Source organism: Bubalus bubalis, chromosome 3, assembly GCF_019923935.1.
Source record: "Bubalus bubalis isolate 160015118507 breed Murrah chromosome 3, NDDB_SH_1, whole genome shotgun sequence".
NCBI classification, from domain to species: Eukaryota; Metazoa; Chordata; class Mammalia; order Artiodactyla; family Bovidae; genus Bubalus; species Bubalus bubalis.
The window spans coordinates 162728995-162750418 of NC_059159.1; the positions used below are offsets into that span (position 1 = coordinate 162728995).

Genomic DNA, 21424 nt, shown 5'->3' on the forward strand with positions numbered 1-21424 from the left:
CTGACAGACTCACCCCTTCACACACACAAACTTCCTCCTCACTTCCATATAAGATATGGCCTGGAAGCTGGGCAAGGAACTGTGAAAACAGGAAACTGTAGTGTACATAAAAGGTCATAGGGGAATACTAGGCAGCGATGAAAATAAATGATTTTCATTGATTTGTAACCACAGGCAACAATAATGATAAATCTCAGAGACATAATGTAGATGAAAGGAGCTATATACAGAGTGCATGTGATGATTCTTGTTATCTAGGCTCTAGGTTCCAGGTATGGAAACACATAAAATTGCTCTACTCTGTTGTTCTTGTTGTTGTTCAGTTGCTCAGTCGTGTCCTGCTCTTTGCTACCTGCTGGACCGCAACATGCCAGGCTTCCCTGTTCATAGAATTCTCCCCACAAAATTACTGGAGTGGGTTGCCATTTCCTCCTCCAGGGGATCTTCCTGACCCAAGGCTTCATTGAGAACTTATGAAAGGGTGAGAACATGAGCCATCCAAGATATCTAGGCAGGTGGCAAGTCAGCCCTAAGTATCAGGCAGGTTGGAGGGAGAGGGATAGTGAGGCGGTTACTCTGACAACACACAAGTAGAAGAAAGAGTTCAGGGAGTTTATCAGTGGCCAAATTCCATCAGCCTTGTAGGTCACTGTAAAAATTAGAATTTCTACCCTGGGTGAAATGGGAAAACTTTTCAGGGTTTTCAGCAGAGGAAGTTCATAAGCTGTTTTCATATTTTAAGCATCTCTCTGGTTGCTATGTGAAGAGACAAAAGAAGAAAAGTTAAATCAAGACGCCATTGCAATAATCCAGGCGAGGCATGATGGGCGGTTTGGACAATCATGGTGGCAGGTGTAAAAGTAATACATTTGATATTTGTTCAAGTTGCGGCATTATGACTTGTATTGAATGCGTTGCTAATATGCTTCTGCGGTGGGGGTTTTGCAGCCTGGATTTCAGGGAAAGGTAAGGAAGGAAGAGGGGAAGGATGCTTTGAGGTTACCAAGGAAAGAGAACATCATAGATCTGAAAACCTGAGATGACTCTAGGCCTTTAGGCCTCTGGCGCAGCAATAATTCCGCAGCTGAGACCACCAGCACTTCCCAAAGACCATGCGCAACAGGCCGGGGTAGGAGCCTATGGAAACCACAGACCTTTAGCAAAGCTGGACAAGCGCATCCCGGGAATCGTAGTTCTGCGCCAGTGCGCAGGCGCACTCAGCTCCCCGCCACCTTGCGCGCGCAGCTCCTGCAGGACCAGTTTCTAGAAGCTCATTGCGGTGGCGTTGGTCCTGGCTGCGGGTCTTGACGCAGGTAGCGGTTGCCCCTGGCCCCTAGTGTGGGGGCCGAGGCCAGGTTGCCAGTTCCAAGGGCGTACCTGGGGCGGGGTGGGGGCCGAGGGCAGTCTCGCTGTGCACTCCCAAAATTGCAGCTTCTGCCGGAGATAAGCGCGCTCCTGGATGGAGCTTTCCTCCATCCCTTCCCTGAGCCCACGGTCTTGCAACTTCGCTACTTTGGTATTTTGGGCGGGAAAAGTTATTGTGTGTGCGTGAGGGTAAGGGGGGCTGTACCGAGTATTGCGGAATGTTTAGCAGCATCCCCGGCTCCACTCATTAGGTGATAACCAAAACGTCTTCAGACGTTGCCGAACGCACCCCGTGGGGCAAATCCCCCCTCCTCCTCTTTTGAGAACTTCCTTCTGCCTGCGTCACATTTTCACGGAGCCTTTATTGTAAACTCCCTGGAGATCGGGACGAGTGTCTTAGCTACTGCAGAGTCCCAGGTGCCCAGAGCGGCTCTAGGTACGTGGTGGGCGCTTAATATTTGGCAGAGGAATAAATGACGTCATGCATAGTGTGTGCGGCACTCTGTGCCCCTCAGAGGTGGGTAATTAACTGACGTTGTAGCTGGAGGAGAGTGTCCTCACTTGTCGCAGTGTAGCCCATCTAAGACATCTAAGACTGTATTGTCATTTCTTGAGTGCTTTGTGAGGGTGGGGGTCCCGTCTGACCCGTTCGCGTCTGAATCCATAGTCCCTAGTTCCAGATCGTTGTTGATGGTTAGTTATTGATGGAGTGAGAACGCATGCAACACAGGGCAGACTGCGCAGAAGAGTACTTGGGGATCGGAGAAAGCCTCATACAAGAGGTAGCAGTGGAGTCGGGTTTTAAAGAATGAACAAGTTTGGTAGAGGAAAAAATGTCAGCATTCCAAGGGGAGGGAATGAATGACTCCAGTGCAAAGGCAGAAGTGGGTAGAGTTGCTGGAAATGGAGATACCTCTTTATGGCTGCAGTGTCCATCAGGGGCAGCTGCAGCGGAAGGTGAGGTCATACCGACAGGGTTTCAAGATCATCATGCGTGACTTTTGCGTTTGAATTTTGTGTTGAGACAGTTGGGGAATTACAAGACCGTATTTTGCATATTAGAAGAAATCCTTAGGCTTCAGTGTAAGACTGAAATTGAAGGAGGCTGTCCTTAGGTAATTTCAGTAGGAGAGAATGGAGAGGTTCTTAGGAAATAAAGCCACCAGAACTTGGTTATTGATTGTGTGAGAAATTTGAGAGTCAAATATGAAATCAGGTTTCTGAGTTAAGCAACTGCTGGGAAACTGTGTGGCCATTCACCAAGAGAGGGCAGGGGTGGAGTCCTTTTGGAGCCTCTTGTAACAGTGAGCCTTTTCTGATACATTATGCTGATGAGTATCTGAAGAAACTGTTTTCTTGAAGGGTACATACCTTTATTTACCCTCAAGTAACTTCTCAGCTTTTCACTTACAGAGAAAATCATTCTTTTAATATAGTAGTTGGGCAGGGCAGTTCTACGCCTCTGAGAATGTGTGTGTCTATCTATGAAAGTGAAGTCGCTCAGTCATGTCCGACTCTTAGCGACCTCATGGACTGCAGCCTACCAGGCTCCTCCTTCCATGGGATTTTCCAGGCAAGAGTACTGGTTGCCATGGCAACCCACTCCAGTATGTATCTATAACAGAACCAAATCAAGAACAATGATTTTTAGGATTCACAATTTGTTTCACTTAATTTATCTTTTATGTTTCTTGATGGTTTCTGCAGGACCATAAAGTGGATCCTTGGAACACTTGGTACTTTGCCGGAGAGTGCCTGTTGGTGGACTGTGCTGACATTCAGAGTCTAAAGGAGACTGGATTTCTGTTGGTGATACATACTGCAAGCAGGAGTAGCCTAAACAAGATGACAGCTGTCTCCCCAGATCCTCACACTCTGGTCTCAAGTGAACAGAGCAAAGTCCTTAGGATGGAGACTCCTGGGAATCCGGAATCTCTAATGAGAAGAGACGCTGCTGACCCAGAGTCTTTCAGACAGAGGTTCAGGTGGTTTTGTTACTCTGAAGAGGCTGGACCCAGAAAAACTCTGAATCAGCTATGGGAGCTTTGCGTTCAGTGGCTGAGACCAGACATCCACACGAAAGAACAGATTCTAGAGCTTTTGGTGTTTGAGCAGTTCCTGACCATCTTGCCTGGGGAGATCAGGATTTGGGTCAAATCACAGCATCCTAAGAGTAGTGAGGAAGTGGTGACCCTAGTAGAGGATTTGACCCAAGTGCTTGAAGAAAAGAAAGGTGAGATTAATAGGTGAAGGGGGGAAGTGGGGGAGATCATCTCAAGATATGACAGTAAACTCCCCAAAAGAGTGTTTTCATTCAACAAGTGACTTTTGTGCAAAATGAAAGAAGCAAATTACTATATGATATTACACATATGCTGTTCCACCTTAATACATCTCATAAATATTTTAAAGATTATTATAAAAAGTAAATACATTAAAGTAGTAGGTATGTGGAATGAAGGAAGTCAGATTTTGTGAGCCTAGGAATTGAAAGAATATTTTAGAGGGTAATAGGAGAAAGCTTGGGTTTCAGTACGAAACTGTATGTGTGGCTGTCCTCTGTGTTTTAAGAGTGTAGGAAAAACTTTTTTTTTGTTTAATCTGATTTTTTTCTCCAGAGTGACATACATAATAATTTTTAGTCTGAGGAGCCCATTTGAAAGGCTGCATTGTTTTTTTCCCCCTTCCTAGAACCAATCTCTCAAGATTCTGTTATTTCCCAAGAGGAGAACCCTGAAGAAGATAAAACAGTTTCTGTTCTTCCAAATACTGAGTCTCAGGTAAGCTTCCTTTCACTGGTTTTCATTCTTTTTTTTTTTAACCATAAATTTTCATTCTTAAGTTAATTTTTAAATTGAGGTCTAGTTGACACCCAGCATTGTGTTAGTTTCAGGTATATAATGTAATGGTTTGATATTTGTGTATATTGTGAAATGACAACCACCGTAAGTCTACTTAATGTATCTTACCATATATGGCTACAGACCTTTCATTTTTAAGTACATGCTCACTGAGCTCCTCCTGGGTGTTATAAACACACTAGACTAATTAAGACCATCTCCTTTTCCTCTCAGTCTTCACATTCTTAGGGCTCATTCTTCAAATGCTATTTTACTTCAGTTATCAGAATTGGTCATAAATCTGACTCTAATAAGCTCAAAAGTATTTACTAAAATCCAGCAATTATTCTTCATAAGACTGGTCAGGTGGAAATAGAATTATATTTCCTGAACATGACAAAAAAACACAAAAAAACATCTGGATAGTGTTGCAAAATAAAAAGCAGTCCTCACAATACCATTAAAAAGATGAGGTTGTCTCATCTTACTGTATTAATGAGTATTTTCTGAATATTTTAGCCAATCCAGTGTGATAAGAAACAAGTGAGGTAAGTATAGATATGAAAGAAGATGTATATTATTTACAGATAATGTAGTCTTTTTGGAAAACCTTAGAGAATCAACTGAACATGTACTGAAATTCATTTAGCGCCTGAGAAAAGTAGCTGATTACAAATCAGTGTTTTCTATATACCAATAATTTTCAGGAAAAAAAATTCTTATTCGCAGTGGTAAATAATAGTGCTCTAGTAGCCTGGTAATAGCTCTGATTACCAGGTAATGGCTCTGAGTGGACATGTATCGGGGACATATCTCCCTGATGTATATCTACTTCCTTGTCTCTGGAACCTGAGGATGTTACTTTACCTGGAGGAGAGGTCTTTGCAGATGTGATAAAATAAGGATTTGAAATGAGGACATTATTCTGGATTGTATGGGTGGGCCCTCAGTGGCATTAAAGTGTACTTAGAGTTTGAACACAGGAACAGGAGAAAGCGATGTGAAGATCGGAATGATAAGGCTGCAAACCAAGGAACACCATGGAATGCTGGCAACTAAGGAACCTGGAAGAGGCAAGGAATGGATTCTCCCTCAGAGGGACCAGTTCCACCAACGTCTGGATTTCAGACTTCTGGTCTCCAGAATTTGGGGAAATAAATTTCTGTTTTCTTAAGCCACCAGGGTTACGGTAATTTGTTCCAGCAGCCACAGGAAAGCTACTACAAGTGCTAATAGGCACTCTGCTGTATTGCCTCAAAATGTTTTGCTATAGAGGATGCTGTGAAAAGTGTATTGTAATGATTAATTGTGCTTGTTTATAATTTAGAATAATTGTAAATGTATGTTATTGAACGCAGATCCTTGTTTGATTGTGATAGAAAGTAATTGCTACTTAGAATTGAGAGGGTAACAGGCAGGAAGGGCAGGGGTCTCCAAATGGAGGAAATAGGGTGCAAGGGTCAGACTTTTTCTCTCTCTTAAGTGGCAGGAGGAAACAAACTAGCAATATTTTTTTCCTTCTCTATACAAATTTAAAAGGAGGTTTCTCTTAAAATACTGTGTTGCCATAACACCTGGTTTCACCTGAAGTTAACTATTTTCAAACCTTGAGTTAACCAATGCATTTTTCTTATGGAAATGTTTGACTTAAGCGATGTCAATGTACTATGCATTTACCCCAGACTCTGTCTTCAAGTTGGTTCTGCCTAATGGCTCAGAACCTACTTGACAAACCAGTATGTTATACTCAGATATTGTTCCCCTGATCTATGTAAACGAAACTATTTGTATGGTGATCTACCCTTCTGCAAGATTCAAGTCAATCATTTTATGGCCCGGGATGAATCATCTGGTGCCAAGATTATCCCAAAATGCATCTTATGGATAAGGGGCCTGGTGCCATTCTGAGTTTTAAGACATTTCTTTCTTTCATTAACAGACTGCTAGCATTGGAGAAGGAAATGGCAACCCACTCCAATGTTCTTGCCTGGAGAATCCCAGGGACAGAGGAGCCTGGTAGGAGGCCGTCTATGGGGTTGCATAGAGTCAGACATGACTGAAGCGACTTAGCAGCAGCAGCAGCAGCAGGGACTATATAACATCCAGCTGAAGACTAGCAGGGGGGGTACTCTTTCTGCCCCCTTCTGATGCCTATGTCAGAAGCTTTCTCTGTCTCCTTTATACTTTAATAAGACTTTATTACAGAAAAGCTCTGCGCAATCAAGCCTTGTCTCTGGCCCCAGATTGAATTCTTCTCCAGAGGCCAGGAATCCCGGCATCTTTTCATTCAGCAACAAGTTTTCAGAATCAACTGGAAATTATAATTTGGAATGTAGTCAGTGATGTTACTCTTCCATGTTTAATTTAAAGCTTATAGAACTTACATTGATTCTGCAGATTTTGGGACTGGGAAATGTAATTTGTGTTCTTCATTTAATATATTCTGTTAATCCTAGAAATCAGCGTGTTAGGGCAAATTTGATCAATGTTAGTCATTCCAGAGAATCCTTGTATAGCATTTCACACCAAGGGCTAAATGGAAAAGGAGGGGATTGTATCATAATCTTGTTCTATTTCACTTGTTATGGTCGTATAATAGCTACCTTGTAGTTTGCGTGCAAATTCTTAAAAGACTTGAAAACCATCACATCTATTACTTTTGAATTCTTAGGATCTGTTTGGGAGTAACACAATACACACAGGCTGTCTTTGGTGTTCTAGGAATCCATGACACTCAAAGATGTGGCTGTCACCTTTTCCAGAGGAGAGTGGAGGAAACTGGAGCCTTCTCAGAAGGAGATATATAAGGAAGTGCTGCTGGAGAACTATAGGAACCTAGAACTTCTGGGTAAAGACATCTTCTCTTCATGATTTAATGTCTAAACTGAGTATCTTTTTGTCCACTAACATTGGAAGATAAGTGCTATTAAAGGTTTTGGCTGAGTTTACAGGAATCATATGCCTAAACCTTAAAATGGGTCCTAAAAATGTACTTTTATATAGAGTTTTCTTAAAAAAAAGTGTCTTTGCTCCATTGAACTGAAACTGTTGAGCATCATTTTGCTGTCATCAAGGCCATACCTTCCCCAGTTTTCTCCTCAAATTCCAGTACTGAAGTTTACTTTTGACAACTTCTCTTCCCTGAAGAACTAAAGGCTATGAATGTTGGAATGTCTTTGTTCTAGACAAAAATTTTCTATTTTCTCTGAATAGGCTTTCCAGTTTCCAAGTTAGATTTGGTTTCCCAGCTGAAGTGGGCTGGACTACCACGGCTGCTGCAAAAAGAAGTCTCCAAAGGCTGTAGACCAGGTGAGTAGGTGAAAAGTAGAGAAGGACATTGCAGCAGTTGCCTACCAAGTCATTTGAAAGAGGCTGTGAAATGTTGGGTGGGCTAGGTGCTAACATAGATGATGAAAATTTCTGCCTTGCCTTCCTAGAATATTCATTTTGATAGGAGAGACACTCAGTTTGGGTCCTCTGAGAAGGATGCCAAGATTGGCCCCATCAGAGACTTACTGGGGGAAATAATTCCAGGCACTGGAAGAGGCTGGGGTTGCTATGAAGGTGCTGCAGGTCTGATACCTGTGACAGGAGAGGGAAGGAAGGAAGGCTGAGTAGGAAAAGTCTTAGATTGAAGTGCAGGTTGAGAAGATTTTAGTAAAGCCAAAAATGAACCTCCTGCCAAAGTCATCTAGCAGAGTCGTATGCCTTGCAGAAATGGGCCCAAGTATAATTGCCATTCTTGTCATTGACCGGGAGCACCTCTAGTGAAGTGGCCTTGGTGTGATGCTGTGGTGGAGTCAATGAGCATCAAAAGGGGCTATCAAGTAAGTGCCCCAGAGGAGATTTGAAGGGCAAGTTTCCATGGATGCTATAGATACAGAAATCAGGACAAAATGTGTTTTTAATGGGATGTACACTATAATAATGGCATGTATAAGGAGCAATGGGAAAATATAGGAGCAAGGGCATAATTAACAATTGAATCTTGAAGAATAAGTAGGAATTCATCCAGTGGACAGCATGTTTAGTATAATTCAGTTTTGTTAAAAGAAGAAAAAAACGTACATATACATGTATGTCTAAATGTATAGATATGGGTTTTTACTGTTAATATTTGGAGAGCATTCATGTTAATACTTGGAGAAGGCAATGGCACCCCACTCCAGTACTCTTGCATGGAAAATCCCATGGACGGAGGAGCCTGCTGGGCTGCAGTCCATGGGGTCGCTAAGAGTTGGACACAACTGAGCGACTTCACTTTCACTTTTCACTGTCATACGTTGGAGGAGGAAATGGCAACCCACTCCAGTATTCTTGCCTGGAGAATCCCAGGGACAGGGGAGTCTGGTGGACTGCCGTCTATGGGGTCGCACAGAGTTGGACACAACTGAAGTGACTTAGCAGCAGCAGCAGCAGCAGCAGCAGCATGTTAATACTGGTTATCTTTGAGGAATTACATTTTTTCCTTATTCTTCTCTTTCTTAAACTTTAATAATAATCTTAACTAGATTTTTAAAAATTATAATAAATGATTATTTATACATCAATTGGGCTTCCCTAGTGGCTCAGACAGTAAAGAATCTACACCTACAGTGCAGGGGACCGAGGTATGATCCCAGCATCAGGAAGATCCCCTTGAGGAGGGAATCTACCCACTCCAGCATTTTTGCCTGGAGAATTCCATGGACAAAGAAGCTTGGTGGGCTACAGTCCATGGGGTCTCAAAGAGTAGGACACAACTGAGTGACTAATGCTTACACTTTCACTATATATCAATACTTTAGTTTAAGAAAAAACACTAATTTGCTTTGCTTTTTGTTGTTCAGTTGCTCATTCCTGTCCAATTCTGCTACCCCGCGGACTGCAGCATGCCAAACTTCCCTGTCCTTCACCATCTCCTGGAGCTTGCTCAAACTCATATCTTTTGTGTCAATGATGCCATCCAACCATCTCATCCTCTGTCCTCCCCTTTTCCTCCTGCCTTTAATCTTCCCCAGCATCAGGGTCTTTTCCAGTGAGTTGGCTCTTTGCATCAGGTGGCCAAAGTATTGGAGCTTCAGCATCAGTCCTTCCAATGAATATTTAGGGTTTATTTCCTTTTGGATTGATTGGTTTTATCTCCTTGCAGTCCAAGGGACTCTCAAGAGCCTTCTTCAACACTTTTCTCTAGTTCATCTTCCTTTTTTTTTTATTTGCCATGAGCTTTAATTTTGGATCTAACTGGCACCCCGTCTTCAGTTACAGTGAAAGTGAAAGTTGCTCAGTCATGTCCGACTCTCCGAGCCCATGGACTGTACATCTGTGGAATTCTCCAGGCCAGAATACTGGAGTGGGTAACCTTTCTCTTCTCCAGGGGATCTTTCCAGCCCAGGGATGGAACCCAGGTCTCCCACATTGCAGGTGGATTCTTTTATCAGCTGAGCCACAGGGAGGCCCAAGAATACTGGATTGTGTAGCCTATCCTTTCTACAGAGGATCTTCCCAACCCAGGAATAGAACTGGGGTCTCCTGCATTGCAGGCAGATTCTTTACCAGCTCAGCTATCAGAGAAGCCCTCCTTCTTCAGTTAAATTGCCAGTAAAGAAGGTCAGGAAAACAGCTTTAGAATTTGGGTTGGGAGAGTCATATGCATGGAGGAACTGGGATAGTGGAGGGAGGTTCAGGGCTGAACCCCTCAGGAGTAACTGCCTGGCCCTCACAGGAAGATGATGAAGACTTAGATGTCATCCCTAGAAGACATCTTGTTGTTGGGGAGATGCCAACCACAGTCCCGGGTGCAGGGGGTGCCCTGGGCCTCTAGGACCAGACCTTGGGCCAGAGCCGTGTACCTGCTGGGCTCATTGGGCTCATAGACTGACAGTACCCTCTCCACAATTAGCCCTGCATTTAAGTCAACCTTTTGGCTGTTTACAGTGTAATTATATGAATAAAGGAAAGCAGTTGTCTTCTTATGTTTAAGTAACATCTGGGAGAGTAGTTTTGAAAATGGAATCTAAAACTGTTCTGAGAAAAATTTAGCAGCATTGGTATAAATACATGCCTCTCCCCCCAAGCTGCTTATGTAAAAGAAGTATCATTTAGATGTGCAATTTATTTCAGTTCATTTCAGTCGCTCAGTCGTGTCTCTTTGCAACCCCATGAACTGCAGCATGCCAGGCCTCTCTGTCCATCACCAACTCCCAGAATTTACTCAAACTAATGTCCACTGAGTCGGTGATGCCATCCAACCATCTCATCCTCTGTTGTCCCCTTCTCCTCCTGCTCTCAATCTTTTCCCAGCATCAGCTCTCATCTTTTCCAGTGAGTCAGCCGTTCGCATCAGGTGGCCAAAGTATTGGAGTTTCGGCTTCAACATCAGTCCTTCCAGTGAACACCCAGGACTGATCTCCCTTAGGATGGACTGGTTGGATCTCCTTGCATTCCAAGGGACCCTCAAGAGTCTTCTCCAACACCACAGTTCAAAAGCATCAATTCTTTGGCATTCAGCTTTCTTTATAGTCCAACTCTCACATCCATACATGACTACTGGAAAAACCATAGCCTTGACTAGACGGACTTTTGTTGACAAAGTAATGTCTCTGCTTTTTAATATGCTGTCTAGGTTGGTCATAACTTTCCTTCTAAGGAGTAAGTGTCTTTTAATTTCATGGCTGCAGTCACCATCTGCAGTGATTTTGGAGCCCAAAAAAATAAAAGTCAACCACTGTTTCCACTGTTTCCCCATCTGTTTGCCATGATGTGATGGGACCAGATGAAAAATCATTTATAACTTACTGGAGAAAAAGTTTTTGACAGACAAAGCCATAATCAATACCCATGATTTATAAAAAGATCATGCAGATCAGTAAGGAACCCTGAGTCTGTTAGAAAAATAAGCAAAGAACTTCAACAGATAGCTGACCAGAGTAACTGACAGAAAGAAACTTTAAATAGCTATGAACATGAAAAAAATGTTCCAAGTCACTTGTCAGCAATGTAAGTTACATTTAAAGAATAACACTATTTATTATGAATCAAATTTGCAAAGGTTTAGAGAAAAAGCATTTGGCCAGAGATGAGTAATCAAGTACTTTTAATCATGTATTGTCTGGTGATAGAACTTTTCTACCCTTTGTTTCAGTCACTTTTATGACTCACTTCTGAGGAAATATTAATCATTTGATAAACATTCCATACAGAAATAATTAGTAACATTGATATGATGGATTATTATATAACTCATAAAAATTGTCTTTATGAAGAATTAACCAATGAGATGGGAAAGAATTATGAAAAAAGTAACTACATATTATATATATAGATTTTCTATCCTAAAATATGTAGAAAATTTCTAGAAAAAATCAGAATTTTTAATAATGGCTAACTTCCAGGTAATAGGATTTTGTATTTTATTTTCTTTATTTTTTTTGAAAAGCACTCATTAGCACTTAATGAACCTCCATCCATGTAGCATCAAGCTACCAGGACAGCACCCTTAGTCTTCTTCTCAGCTCTTCTGCTAAAGAATTTGGCCTTCAGTGTGATAGGTTGCTTTGGGAGCTTTCTTTTCCCCAGAACTCAATATAGTAGCCCCAGTATACCACATCATGTGAAGAGCAACTCCAATTTTTTTGACAGCATTTACTATATCAACTCACTCACTGAGGTCCATAGTTTATCCAGGTTGACATTTGGGCAAAAGCTCTGGTTCCTTGCTAAGTGGTAATGCCTCATACCAACTTTCCCCAAATTAGTGTAGTGTAACATTTGTCCTTTAGTTGTGTCTGACTCTTTGCTACCCCGTGGACTGTAGCCCACCAGGCTTCTCTGTCCATGGAATTCTCTAGGCAAGAATACTGAAGTGGGTAGCCATTTCCTTCTCCAGGTGGTCTTCCCAACCCAGGGATCAAACCTGGGTCTCCCACATTGCAGGCAGATTCTTGACTGTCTGAGCCACCAGGAAAGCCCAACGTTACCTGGGTGATACCTTGTCAAAATTGATCCTGTAGTGACACATGCCACCAGTGTTACCCTGATCTCCAGGAGGTTTCCAGTGTCTGCTGTGCCTGTGGCTCATGTGGCCCTTAAGTTTCCAGATCTTCCTTAGTCTGGGTGGCATGTCAGCAACTGAGACCATAGAGGGAAGGCCCCCATGAAGTCTTCAGAGCTGCCCAGCGTTTTGTATTTTATAGTTGACTGGTTAAAAGTCAATCTTATGAAAGTGATACTGTAAGCTCATGATTAAGAGCCAAGATGAAAAAAAAAAAATAAAAAAGAGCCAAGATGAATGATAAATAAAAGAATTAATAAAGGAATTCAAGGTTCAGACCTTATTTTCTTGGGCTCCAAAATCATTGCAGATGGTGACTGCAGCCATGAAATTAAAAGATGCGTGCTTCTTGAAAGAAAAGCTATGACAACATATTAAAAAGCAGAGGCATGACATTACTGACAAAGGTCTGTATAGTCAAAGCTTTGGTTTGTCTAGTAGTCATTTATGGATGTGAGAGTTGGGCCATAAAGCTGAGCAGTGAAGAATTGATGCTTTTGAACTGTGGTGTTGGAGAACACTCTTGAGAGTCCCTTGGACAGCAAGGAGATCCAACCAGTCCATCCTAAAGGAAATCAGTCCTGAATGCTCATTGAAAGGGCTGATGCTGAAGCTGAAACTCCAATACTTTGGCCACCTGATGCGAAGAACTGACTCATTTGAAAAGATGCTAATGCTGGGAAAGATTGAAGACAGGAGAAGAAGGGGACAACAGAGAATGAGCTGGTTAGATGGCATCACGAACTCTGTGGACATGAGTTGGAGCAAGCTTTGGGAGTTGGTGATGGACAGGGAAGCCTTTTTGTGCTGCAGTCCAGGGGTCACAAAGAGTCAGATTAAACTGAGCAACTGAACTGAAGATTCAGAGAGGAGCGCACACCTTGAGTATGGTGTTAGAGACTCTTGGGACTTGAACCCTAGGCCTTACCAGATTTTTATATTCGTGATAGTGAAGGTGCACTGGGGTCGAATTCTAGGCAGTCTGAAGCATTAAGACTGAGAAAACAGGACTGAAAATGCAGTCCTGTCATGGACAATAAAGAGATGCCTGGTTAGAGTATCTGCAAGGTTGGTAGGGGGCTGGTGGCTCAGTGGTAAAGAATCCGTCTGCCAATTCAGGAGATGCAGGTTTGGTTCCTGGATTGAGAAGATTCCCTGGAGAAGGAAATGGAAACCCACTTCATTATTCTTGCCTGGAAAATCCCATGGACAGAGGAGCACAGTCCATGGGGTGCAAAAGAGTTAGACACAACTTAGGAACTAAACAACACGGTTGGTAGGGCCAGATGGGTGGTAACCTTTGAAAGTCTAACATAGGTGGTGTTGCATGTTTGTGATGTGATTAACATTGTCTATAAACTTTGTGGTATTAGGCTGCTTTGAGGAGAGCCAGTGTGGTGTATGGATCAAAAGAGTGGGCTTTGATGTCAGACTGGGTGGCTCTAGCACTTACATGTGACCTTGGATAAGCTAATTATATTCACTCTGTGTGATTAGTTGTCATATCTATAAACCAGGGATAATGACAGGTCCTACTTCATAGGGTTATTGTGAAAATTAAGTGACATTCAAGTAAATTGCTTGGTATGGGACCTGGCCTTTGGTAGTTATTCAATAAACACTTGCACTGTCATATTACTATTTGGAAAGAGAATAAATTGATGTAAGGAGAGTAAGTTTGAATCTATCACAGAAATTTGAAACAAGGGTGAGAACCTGTATCTCTAACTATAAAGCACAAACCTATCATCTTCCTTAGTATTTTTCCTAAACTCTCAGTTCCCCCAGTTTCCCCATGTCACTTTTCCCTTCCCTGCTTTATGAGACTCTGAAAATTTTCCAGGCCCTGTTTCTTACAGTTTCTGTTGTCTCTGTTCCTAGTCCCAAATGCAGCAGCTTTCTTGATTGCAAATAGGAAATACTCTGTTATTTCTTTCAGAGTGTGAACTTGGTGGTGGATTGAAAGAATCTGGCGGAAGTCAAGATGTTCTTATGGAAGAATCGACTTTAGATAAAATAATAGAAAGGTATCTAATGAGTGGCGATTGTGACTCTATGGGAGAATCCTGGAAACGTTATGGCAGATTCGAGGATGGTTGTAGCAATAGGGAACATTCACAAGGACAAATCACACAGAAGAAAACTCATGGGAGAGGCAGTAAGGGTGAGGAGTTTGACCCAGAAAGGAGTCCCTTTGGAAGTAGCTTCAAACCACCTTCGGATCTAATTAAACATCTGAGAGTCTATTTAAGGAAGAAATCTCGGAGGTACAATGAAGGCAAGAAACCCTTTAGTTTTCATTCAGATCTTGTCCCAAACCGCAAAGAACACAGCGGTGAAAAGCCAAGGAAAGGTAACGAAGGCAGGAAGGTCTTAAGTCACTCTTCTTCTCGGACTGAACATCAGAAACATCAGAAAAGTCGTGCAGGGGAGAAGTCTCAGAAGTGTAGTAACTGTGGAGTAGCCTTTACTCAAAGCTCATCCCTCAGTAAGAAAAACTCCTCTACATGTGAAAAATGTTGGAAAGATTTAGGTCAAGATGCATCCATAGATAAAGACGAGGGAACTGAGACTGGAGAAGGAACCCATAAATGCAGCAAATGTGGAAAAGCCTTTGGCTATAGTGCCTCACTGACCAAGCATAGGAGGATTCACACTGGGGAGAAACCCTACATGTGCAATGAGTGTGGAAAAGCCTTCAGTGACAGCTCATCTCTCACGCCACACCACCGAACTCACAGTGGGGAGAAGCCCTTCAAGTGTGATGACTGTGGGAAATCTTTCACCCTAAGCGCCCACCTCATTAAACATCAGAGAGTTCACACTGGTGAAAAACCCTATAAATGTAAAGACTGTGGGAGGCCCTTCAGTGACAGTTCATCTCTTATTCAGCATCAGCGGATTCACACTGGAGAAAAACCCTACACGTGTAACAACTGTGGAAAATCCTTCAGTCACAGCTCATCCCTTTCCAAACATCAGAGAATTCATACAGGAGAGAAACCCTATAAATGTGGTGAGTGTGGGAAAGCCTTCAGACAGAATTCTTGCCTTACCCGACATCAGAGGATTCACACTGGAGAAAAACCATATTTGTGTAATGATTGTGGGATGACTTTTAGCCATTTTACATCTGTAATTTATCATCAGAGACTTCATTCAGGAGAAAAACCCTACAAGTGTACCCAGTGTGAGAAAGCCTTCCCTACCCATTCACTCCTCAGCCGTCATCAGAGAATTCATACAGGTGTCAAGCCTTATAAATGTAAGGACTGTGGAAAATCCTTCAGTCAGAGTTCATCTCTCAACGAACATCATCGGATTCATACTGGAGAGAAACCCTATGAATGTAACTACTGTGGGGCAACCTTTAGCCGGAGCTCAATCCTTGTAGAACACCTGAAAATTCATACTGGAAGGAGGGAGTATGAATGCAATGAGTGCGAGAAGACATTCAAAAGTAATTCTGGCCTCATCAGGCATCGGGGATTTCACTCTTCAGAATAATTCTTGGAAATATAGTAAGGTGCGGGGTGTGGGTTTACACAGTTCTCCCTCATTAAAAACTTAGAGTGTAAACTACCACTGCATTGATTAGTAGGAAATTTAGTCACAGTGGTCCCTTATTAAAAACCTGGGGTGTATACTGCCACAGCATTGATTAGTAGCTGCAGCTTTGGTGGGTTGGCAGCTAGGAAAAGTATTGTTTTGTCATTTACCCTTCTTCTTTGCAAGGATGTCAACTTTTGATAGGGAGTGACGAAGGGTTGGTAAAGTCTGTGGAAAGAAGAGAAATTAGCATGTGAAATAATCCTAAAAGGCCAAATGTGAATATAAAAATCGGGGGAGGGGTGCAGGGGACCCACCTTACTAACCTGTTTTTTTCAGACTTCTTTCTCTCCTAGCTTCCCCTTCTACTGCCATGCAGTGTTACAGAAAGAGGACCTGACTGCAGTCAGGTAACTTGAGTTCTGTCCCAGTTTGCCAACTAACTCACTCTATAACCTTGGACAAATCATTTGACCTTTCTGAATTTTCGTTTCTTTACTGGTAAAATGAAGGAGTGGGACTAATGATTTCTGTGGTTTCTTTCACTCTCTCCCTCCCTCCCTCCCTTCTTTTTCTACCTCTGATAACCTCTGAAGCTGTGGTAATAAGTTAAAACATTTTTGATTCATTGGCATTTCAAGTTTCTCTAGTGTAATAGAAAATAACTCATTTAAACTACTGAACTTCTGGCATAGTGAGAATGCAGTATGCTTTTAAAATATTTGATGCTGGAACTGCTCAAAAGCTATGCATAGGATCAAGTCAGTAGAGGTCAAACAGGTTTGCCATCAGGGAATGTCTTGATTGGACAAAGCACCCCAACCCCAGTGTTTGCTCTGGACGTTGGCCATGGGGACTGGGAAATTAAATGGCATATTCCAGGCTGTCTCAGCCATGAGAGTGTAACTGTCCTAGGAAAACAGATGAAGGACTGGTTGGGGGGGGGTGTTGGGAAACGGGTACTGAAAACAGCTATTTTGGATGGATTGTCTTTTGCAAGATAGAGTTCTATTTTTAAAAGTTTGTCTATAGTAAGAACAGTTTCCTGTAATCAAAGTGTAAACATTCTGTGTGGCAAAGGTCACAAGCTAAGATTGGGCCTTTTGATGTGTCTTAGTTGTTCTTCATGGTGTGTGTGCGCGCGTGTGTAAGTAGTTGTCACCATTTAAAAATTAGGAAATTTCATACCAAAAAGAAATTTGTCTTGAAAAGTTACTGGGCTGACAACAATGGACCCATATTTCTGTGGGGCAGTCAACTGGTTTTGGGTATCGGCTGCCACCTTTAGAGGGGGAATCTGTTCTCCTTGCAAAGTTCTGTCTTTCATGTAACATGACTTGCCCACTGTAAGAAGCTGATATTATGATCTCCTACCACCTGGAGAGTACCTATCCTAAAACCTAAAGAGATTTTGTAGTAAAATTCAGGAAAAGAATGTAGAAATGATACAGAATAAATTTTCAATCAAGTTTTCCTTTATGAAATTAGACCTGAAAGGAGTAGATGTTAGTGGGTTATTCCTTAAAAATGTCAGTGGTGGAATCTGAATAATAATCTTTAACTGTGAAAAAGGAACTGAAAATCCTGGGTCAGTTAGATTTGGGGCTCAAGTTGTAGGATTCTGAAGGAGCCCCAATGACCACGTGGTGCAGAGTTCCTAAAGTTGAAATTTGAGGCAGCTCTTGAGAATGAAACGGGTAAACTTTCAGCTTATGGAAGTGAAGACATGCTTAATGGTCATCTGAGATTCAGCAATATTTGCTGGGATTTAATGGGTTTAGTTTGCAGTGCTACCTCTGGATACTGGTTTTGGTTTCTTCCTTGTCTGCTTCCCCAGGGTAGCTCAACTACTGATGAGTGAGAAATTGGTCTGTATAGTTACTTCTAAATGGATCAGCCAGAGACATTCTAGACATGGAAGGAATATGGCTTATCAGAGTTATTCACCCCAGTTGAAATTTTTTTGTGAAAAGATGAAAATCCTGATTTGTTTTCTGCAAAGATGCAATCTATAGAGAGAATTAAATATGTAAAAATCTTGAGAAGAGGCTTGTTCCAGGATGTTTACTTGTTACTTTCCCCAACATCCATAAGAGGATGCTTTATAGTTGTACCAGTTGGGAGTCTGGAACATAAACCTGTATTTTGGGGTTTTTTTTATAGTTTTATTGAGATATAAATTGCATATTGTAGAAGTCATTCAAGTGTATAATTCAGTGAGTTTTAACAAATTCAGCAAACTGTACAGTTGGCAGCACAGTCTGCTTTTAGAAAATTTTAGCACCTTAATAAGATCCCTCACACCCATTTGCAGTAATCCCATTCCCACCCTGATCCCAGGTAACCACTAATCAGTCTACTCTCTGTCTCTGTAGAGTTGCCTTTTCTGAACATTTTATATACATGTAATCATATGTGGTCTTTTTTAGTTGTTCATTAACTTGTATCTAATGTTATTTTCTATTTTCATCCATGTTATTTTCTAAATTCATGTGTGTTGTAGCATATCAGTATTTTAATCCTTTTTATTGTCAAATAATAGCTGGTTGGATGGATGTGCCGTATTTGTACATTCACCAGTTGAAGGACATGTGGGTTGTTTCCCATTTGGGGCTGTGAAAAATAATGCTGCTCTGAACATTAGCATGCAGATCTTTGTGTGGACATAATGTTTTCACTTTTCTTAGATGCCTGAGTTGCTGGATTATATGGTAAATTTTTGTTTTAACTATTTTAAGAAGTTGCCAAGTTGTTTTCCAAAGTGACTGCATTATTTTATATTCTGGACTTCAGTGTGTGAGGGTTCCTGATGAGGTTATATCCTCACCAACCCTTGTTAATTGTTCATCTTTTTAAAAATTTTTATTACAGCTAATATGGTGATTGAAGTGGTATCTCTTTGGGGCTAATGGTATTGAGGATCTTTTCATATGTTCTTTAGCTGTTCATGTACCTTCTTGGGTGAAATATGTTGCCCACTTAAAAAATTAAGTTATTATTAACTTACAGATCTTTTTATTCTACAATAAGTCCTTTATCTAGTATGAGCTTTCTAAATACCATGTACTGGCCACAGAAGGCAACCTCAAATCCTCCTGTACAGCTTTTATCAAAAGCTTGGTTTCAGTAATTGTTTATATAAGATTGCCTAAGGATATTTAATCTGGCCTATTATCTAAATACTTAAATTCATTTTGGAGTTATATCAAACAGTCAAAATGTTTTAAATGTCTTTTGATTCCTTATATAATTTTTTTTATTAACCTGTGTCATCCTTTTTATCTGTTACCCATTTTATTTTAAAATGAAGAACTTAGATTTAAAAATGTTTCCTCTTTATGAGTTTCTAGTGAAGAAATTTCTTTGTAGTCTCAGGACAAGACAAGGCTTCTCTTGTCAATGAATTCACTTTTATTTACTTATTTTAGAATTTTTTTGTAGTGTGGTAAATATATATAACATAACATTGAACGTTTTAACTCTTCTGAGATGTATAATTTAGTGGCATTAAGTATGTTCATGTTCTTTCTCATGCATCCCCACCATACATCTCTAGAACTTTTCCATCGTCCCTAACTGAAATTCACTTGTTAACCAATAACTCCTCATTCTCCCCTCCCCCAAGACCTTGGTAACTACCATTCTACTTTCTGTCTATGAATTTGACTATTGTAAACACTTCGTATAAAAGCAATCATTCAATACTGTCCTTTTGTGTCTGACTTGTTTCACTTAGCATCTTTCCAAGGTTCATGTTATAACATGTGTCAGAATTTCATTTTCTTTTCATTATTTTAATGCTAAATAGTATTCTTTTGTAAATATACCACATTATTTGCTTATGCATTCATCTTTCAGTGGTCATTTAGGTTGTTGCCATCTTTTGGCTGTTAATTAATAACACTGCTATGAACAGTGGTTTGCAAATATTGTTTGAGTCCCAGCATTTAATTCTTTGAGATATATACCTAGAAGTGGAATCACTGGATGGTTCATCCATGTCTTAGTGTATGACAGGATTTCCTCCTTTTTTTAAGGATGAGTAATTTTCCATTGTATGTGTATGCCACATTCTATTTATCCATTCATCCGTCAGTACACATTTAAGTTGCTTCTACCTCTTTGACTGTTGTGAATAATGCTGCAGTGAACATGGGTGTGCAGGTATATCTATTTCCAGCCTTCTCTTTATATACTCAGAAGCAAGATTGCTAAATCATGATAGTTCTGTTTTTAATTATTTAAGGAACTTCCCTACTGTTTTCTATTGCAGTTGCACCCATTTCAGACTCTTACCAACAGTGCTTAAAGGGTTCCTCTTTCTCCACATCCTTGCAACACTTACTATTCTCTGTATTTTTGATAGTGGCCATCCTAATGGTTGTGAGATGGTATCTTGGAGTTTAGATTTGCATTTCTCTGATGATTGGTGATGTTGAACATCTTTTTATATGCCTGTTAGACATTTGTATGTCTTCTTTAGAGAAATGTCTGTTCAAGTCATTTGCCCATTTTTTAAATGAAAAACTTCATTTCCTGTTCCACTCTTTTTCATTGTTTTTATTGTTTTCTTTGCTATGCTGAAGTTTTTAGGTTTGATATAGTCCATTTGCCTGTTTTTGCTTTAATTTTGCTTGTGCTTTTGGTGTCATATCTGAGAAATCATTGCTAGACCCAGTGTCATGAAATTTTCCCCTGTATTTTCTTTTAGGACTTTTATAGCTTCAGATCTTATGTTTAGATCTTTAATCCGTTTTGAGTTAATGTTTGTGTGTGGTATAAGATAAGGGTCCATCTTCATCCTTTTGTCTTTAGGTATTCGGTTTTCCAAGCACCATTTGTTTCCACGTTGTGTAGTCTCTGTACCCCTGTTGAAAATCATTTGGTTGTAAGTACTAGTGCATTTCTGGGCTCTCTGTTCCATTGGTCTATACGTCTTTATGCCAGTACCATACTGTTTTAGTTACTGGAGCTTTGTCATACACTTTGCAATCGGGACATGTGAAAAAACCGCTAGCATTTTTCTTCTTTCTTAAAATTATTTTGGCTATTTGGGGGTTAAGATTCCATATGAATTTGTGGGTGATTTCCCTTGTTTCTGTAAAAAATCACTTGGGATAGTATAAATATTTTAACACATTAAGTCTTCAGGCCCATAAATATGAGATGTATTTCCATTTATTTGTGTCAACTGTTTTTTCAGCAGTGTTCTGTAGTTTCCAGTATACAAGTCTTTTACTTACTTGGTTAAGTTCATTCCGTAGTATTTTATTATTTTTAATGATAGTGTAAATGAAATTGCTTTCTTAATTTCCTTTCTGGATTTTTCAGTTACTGTATAGAAATGCAACTTATTTTTTAATTTTGGTTTTATATTCTATCACTTTTGCTGTATTTGCTTATTAGTTCTAACAATTTTGTGTGTGTGTGTTTGTGTCTCTATGTGATGTTTAGAGTTTTCCACATATGGGATCATGTCATCTGTGAAAAGAGATATTATTTCTTTTTTCCTAAGTTGGATGGTTTTTATTTCTTTATTTTGCTTGATTGCTGTGGCTAGGACCCAAGTACTGTGTTGGGTAGAAGTGGCTAAAGTAGGTATGCTTGTCTTATTACTAATGTTAAGACAAGGATAATG

At 40.6% G+C, this 21424-nt stretch overlaps 1 protein-coding gene across 1 annotated transcript; it reads left to right on the plus strand.

Annotated features, from left to right (window-relative positions):
• The first annotated feature begins 842 nt into the window (after window positions 1-842).
• Window positions 843-19495, plus strand: ZNF483 (zinc finger protein 483). Its single transcript, XM_025279165.3, has 7 exons — window positions 843-860; window positions 1194-1313; window positions 3073-3598; window positions 4057-4145; window positions 6927-7053; window positions 7419-7514; window positions 14177-19495. Exons 1-7 carry the CDS (start codon window positions 843-845, stop codon window positions 15742-15744), a joined length of 2544 nt encoding a protein of 847 aa, XP_025134950.1. The 3' UTR covers window positions 15745-19495.
• Window positions 19496-21424: the final 1929 nt, after the last annotated feature.

Coding starts and splice junctions, on each gene's coding strand:
- ZNF483 (XM_025279165.3), top strand. Junction 4,146..6,926: donor TTCCAAATACTGAGTCTCAG/GTAAGCTTCCTT, acceptor TTGGTGTTCTAG/GAATCCATGACACTCAAAGA. Junction 7,054..7,418: donor TAGGAACCTAGAACTTCTGG/GTAAAGACATCT, acceptor TTCTCTGAATAG/GCTTTCCAGTTTCCAAGTTA.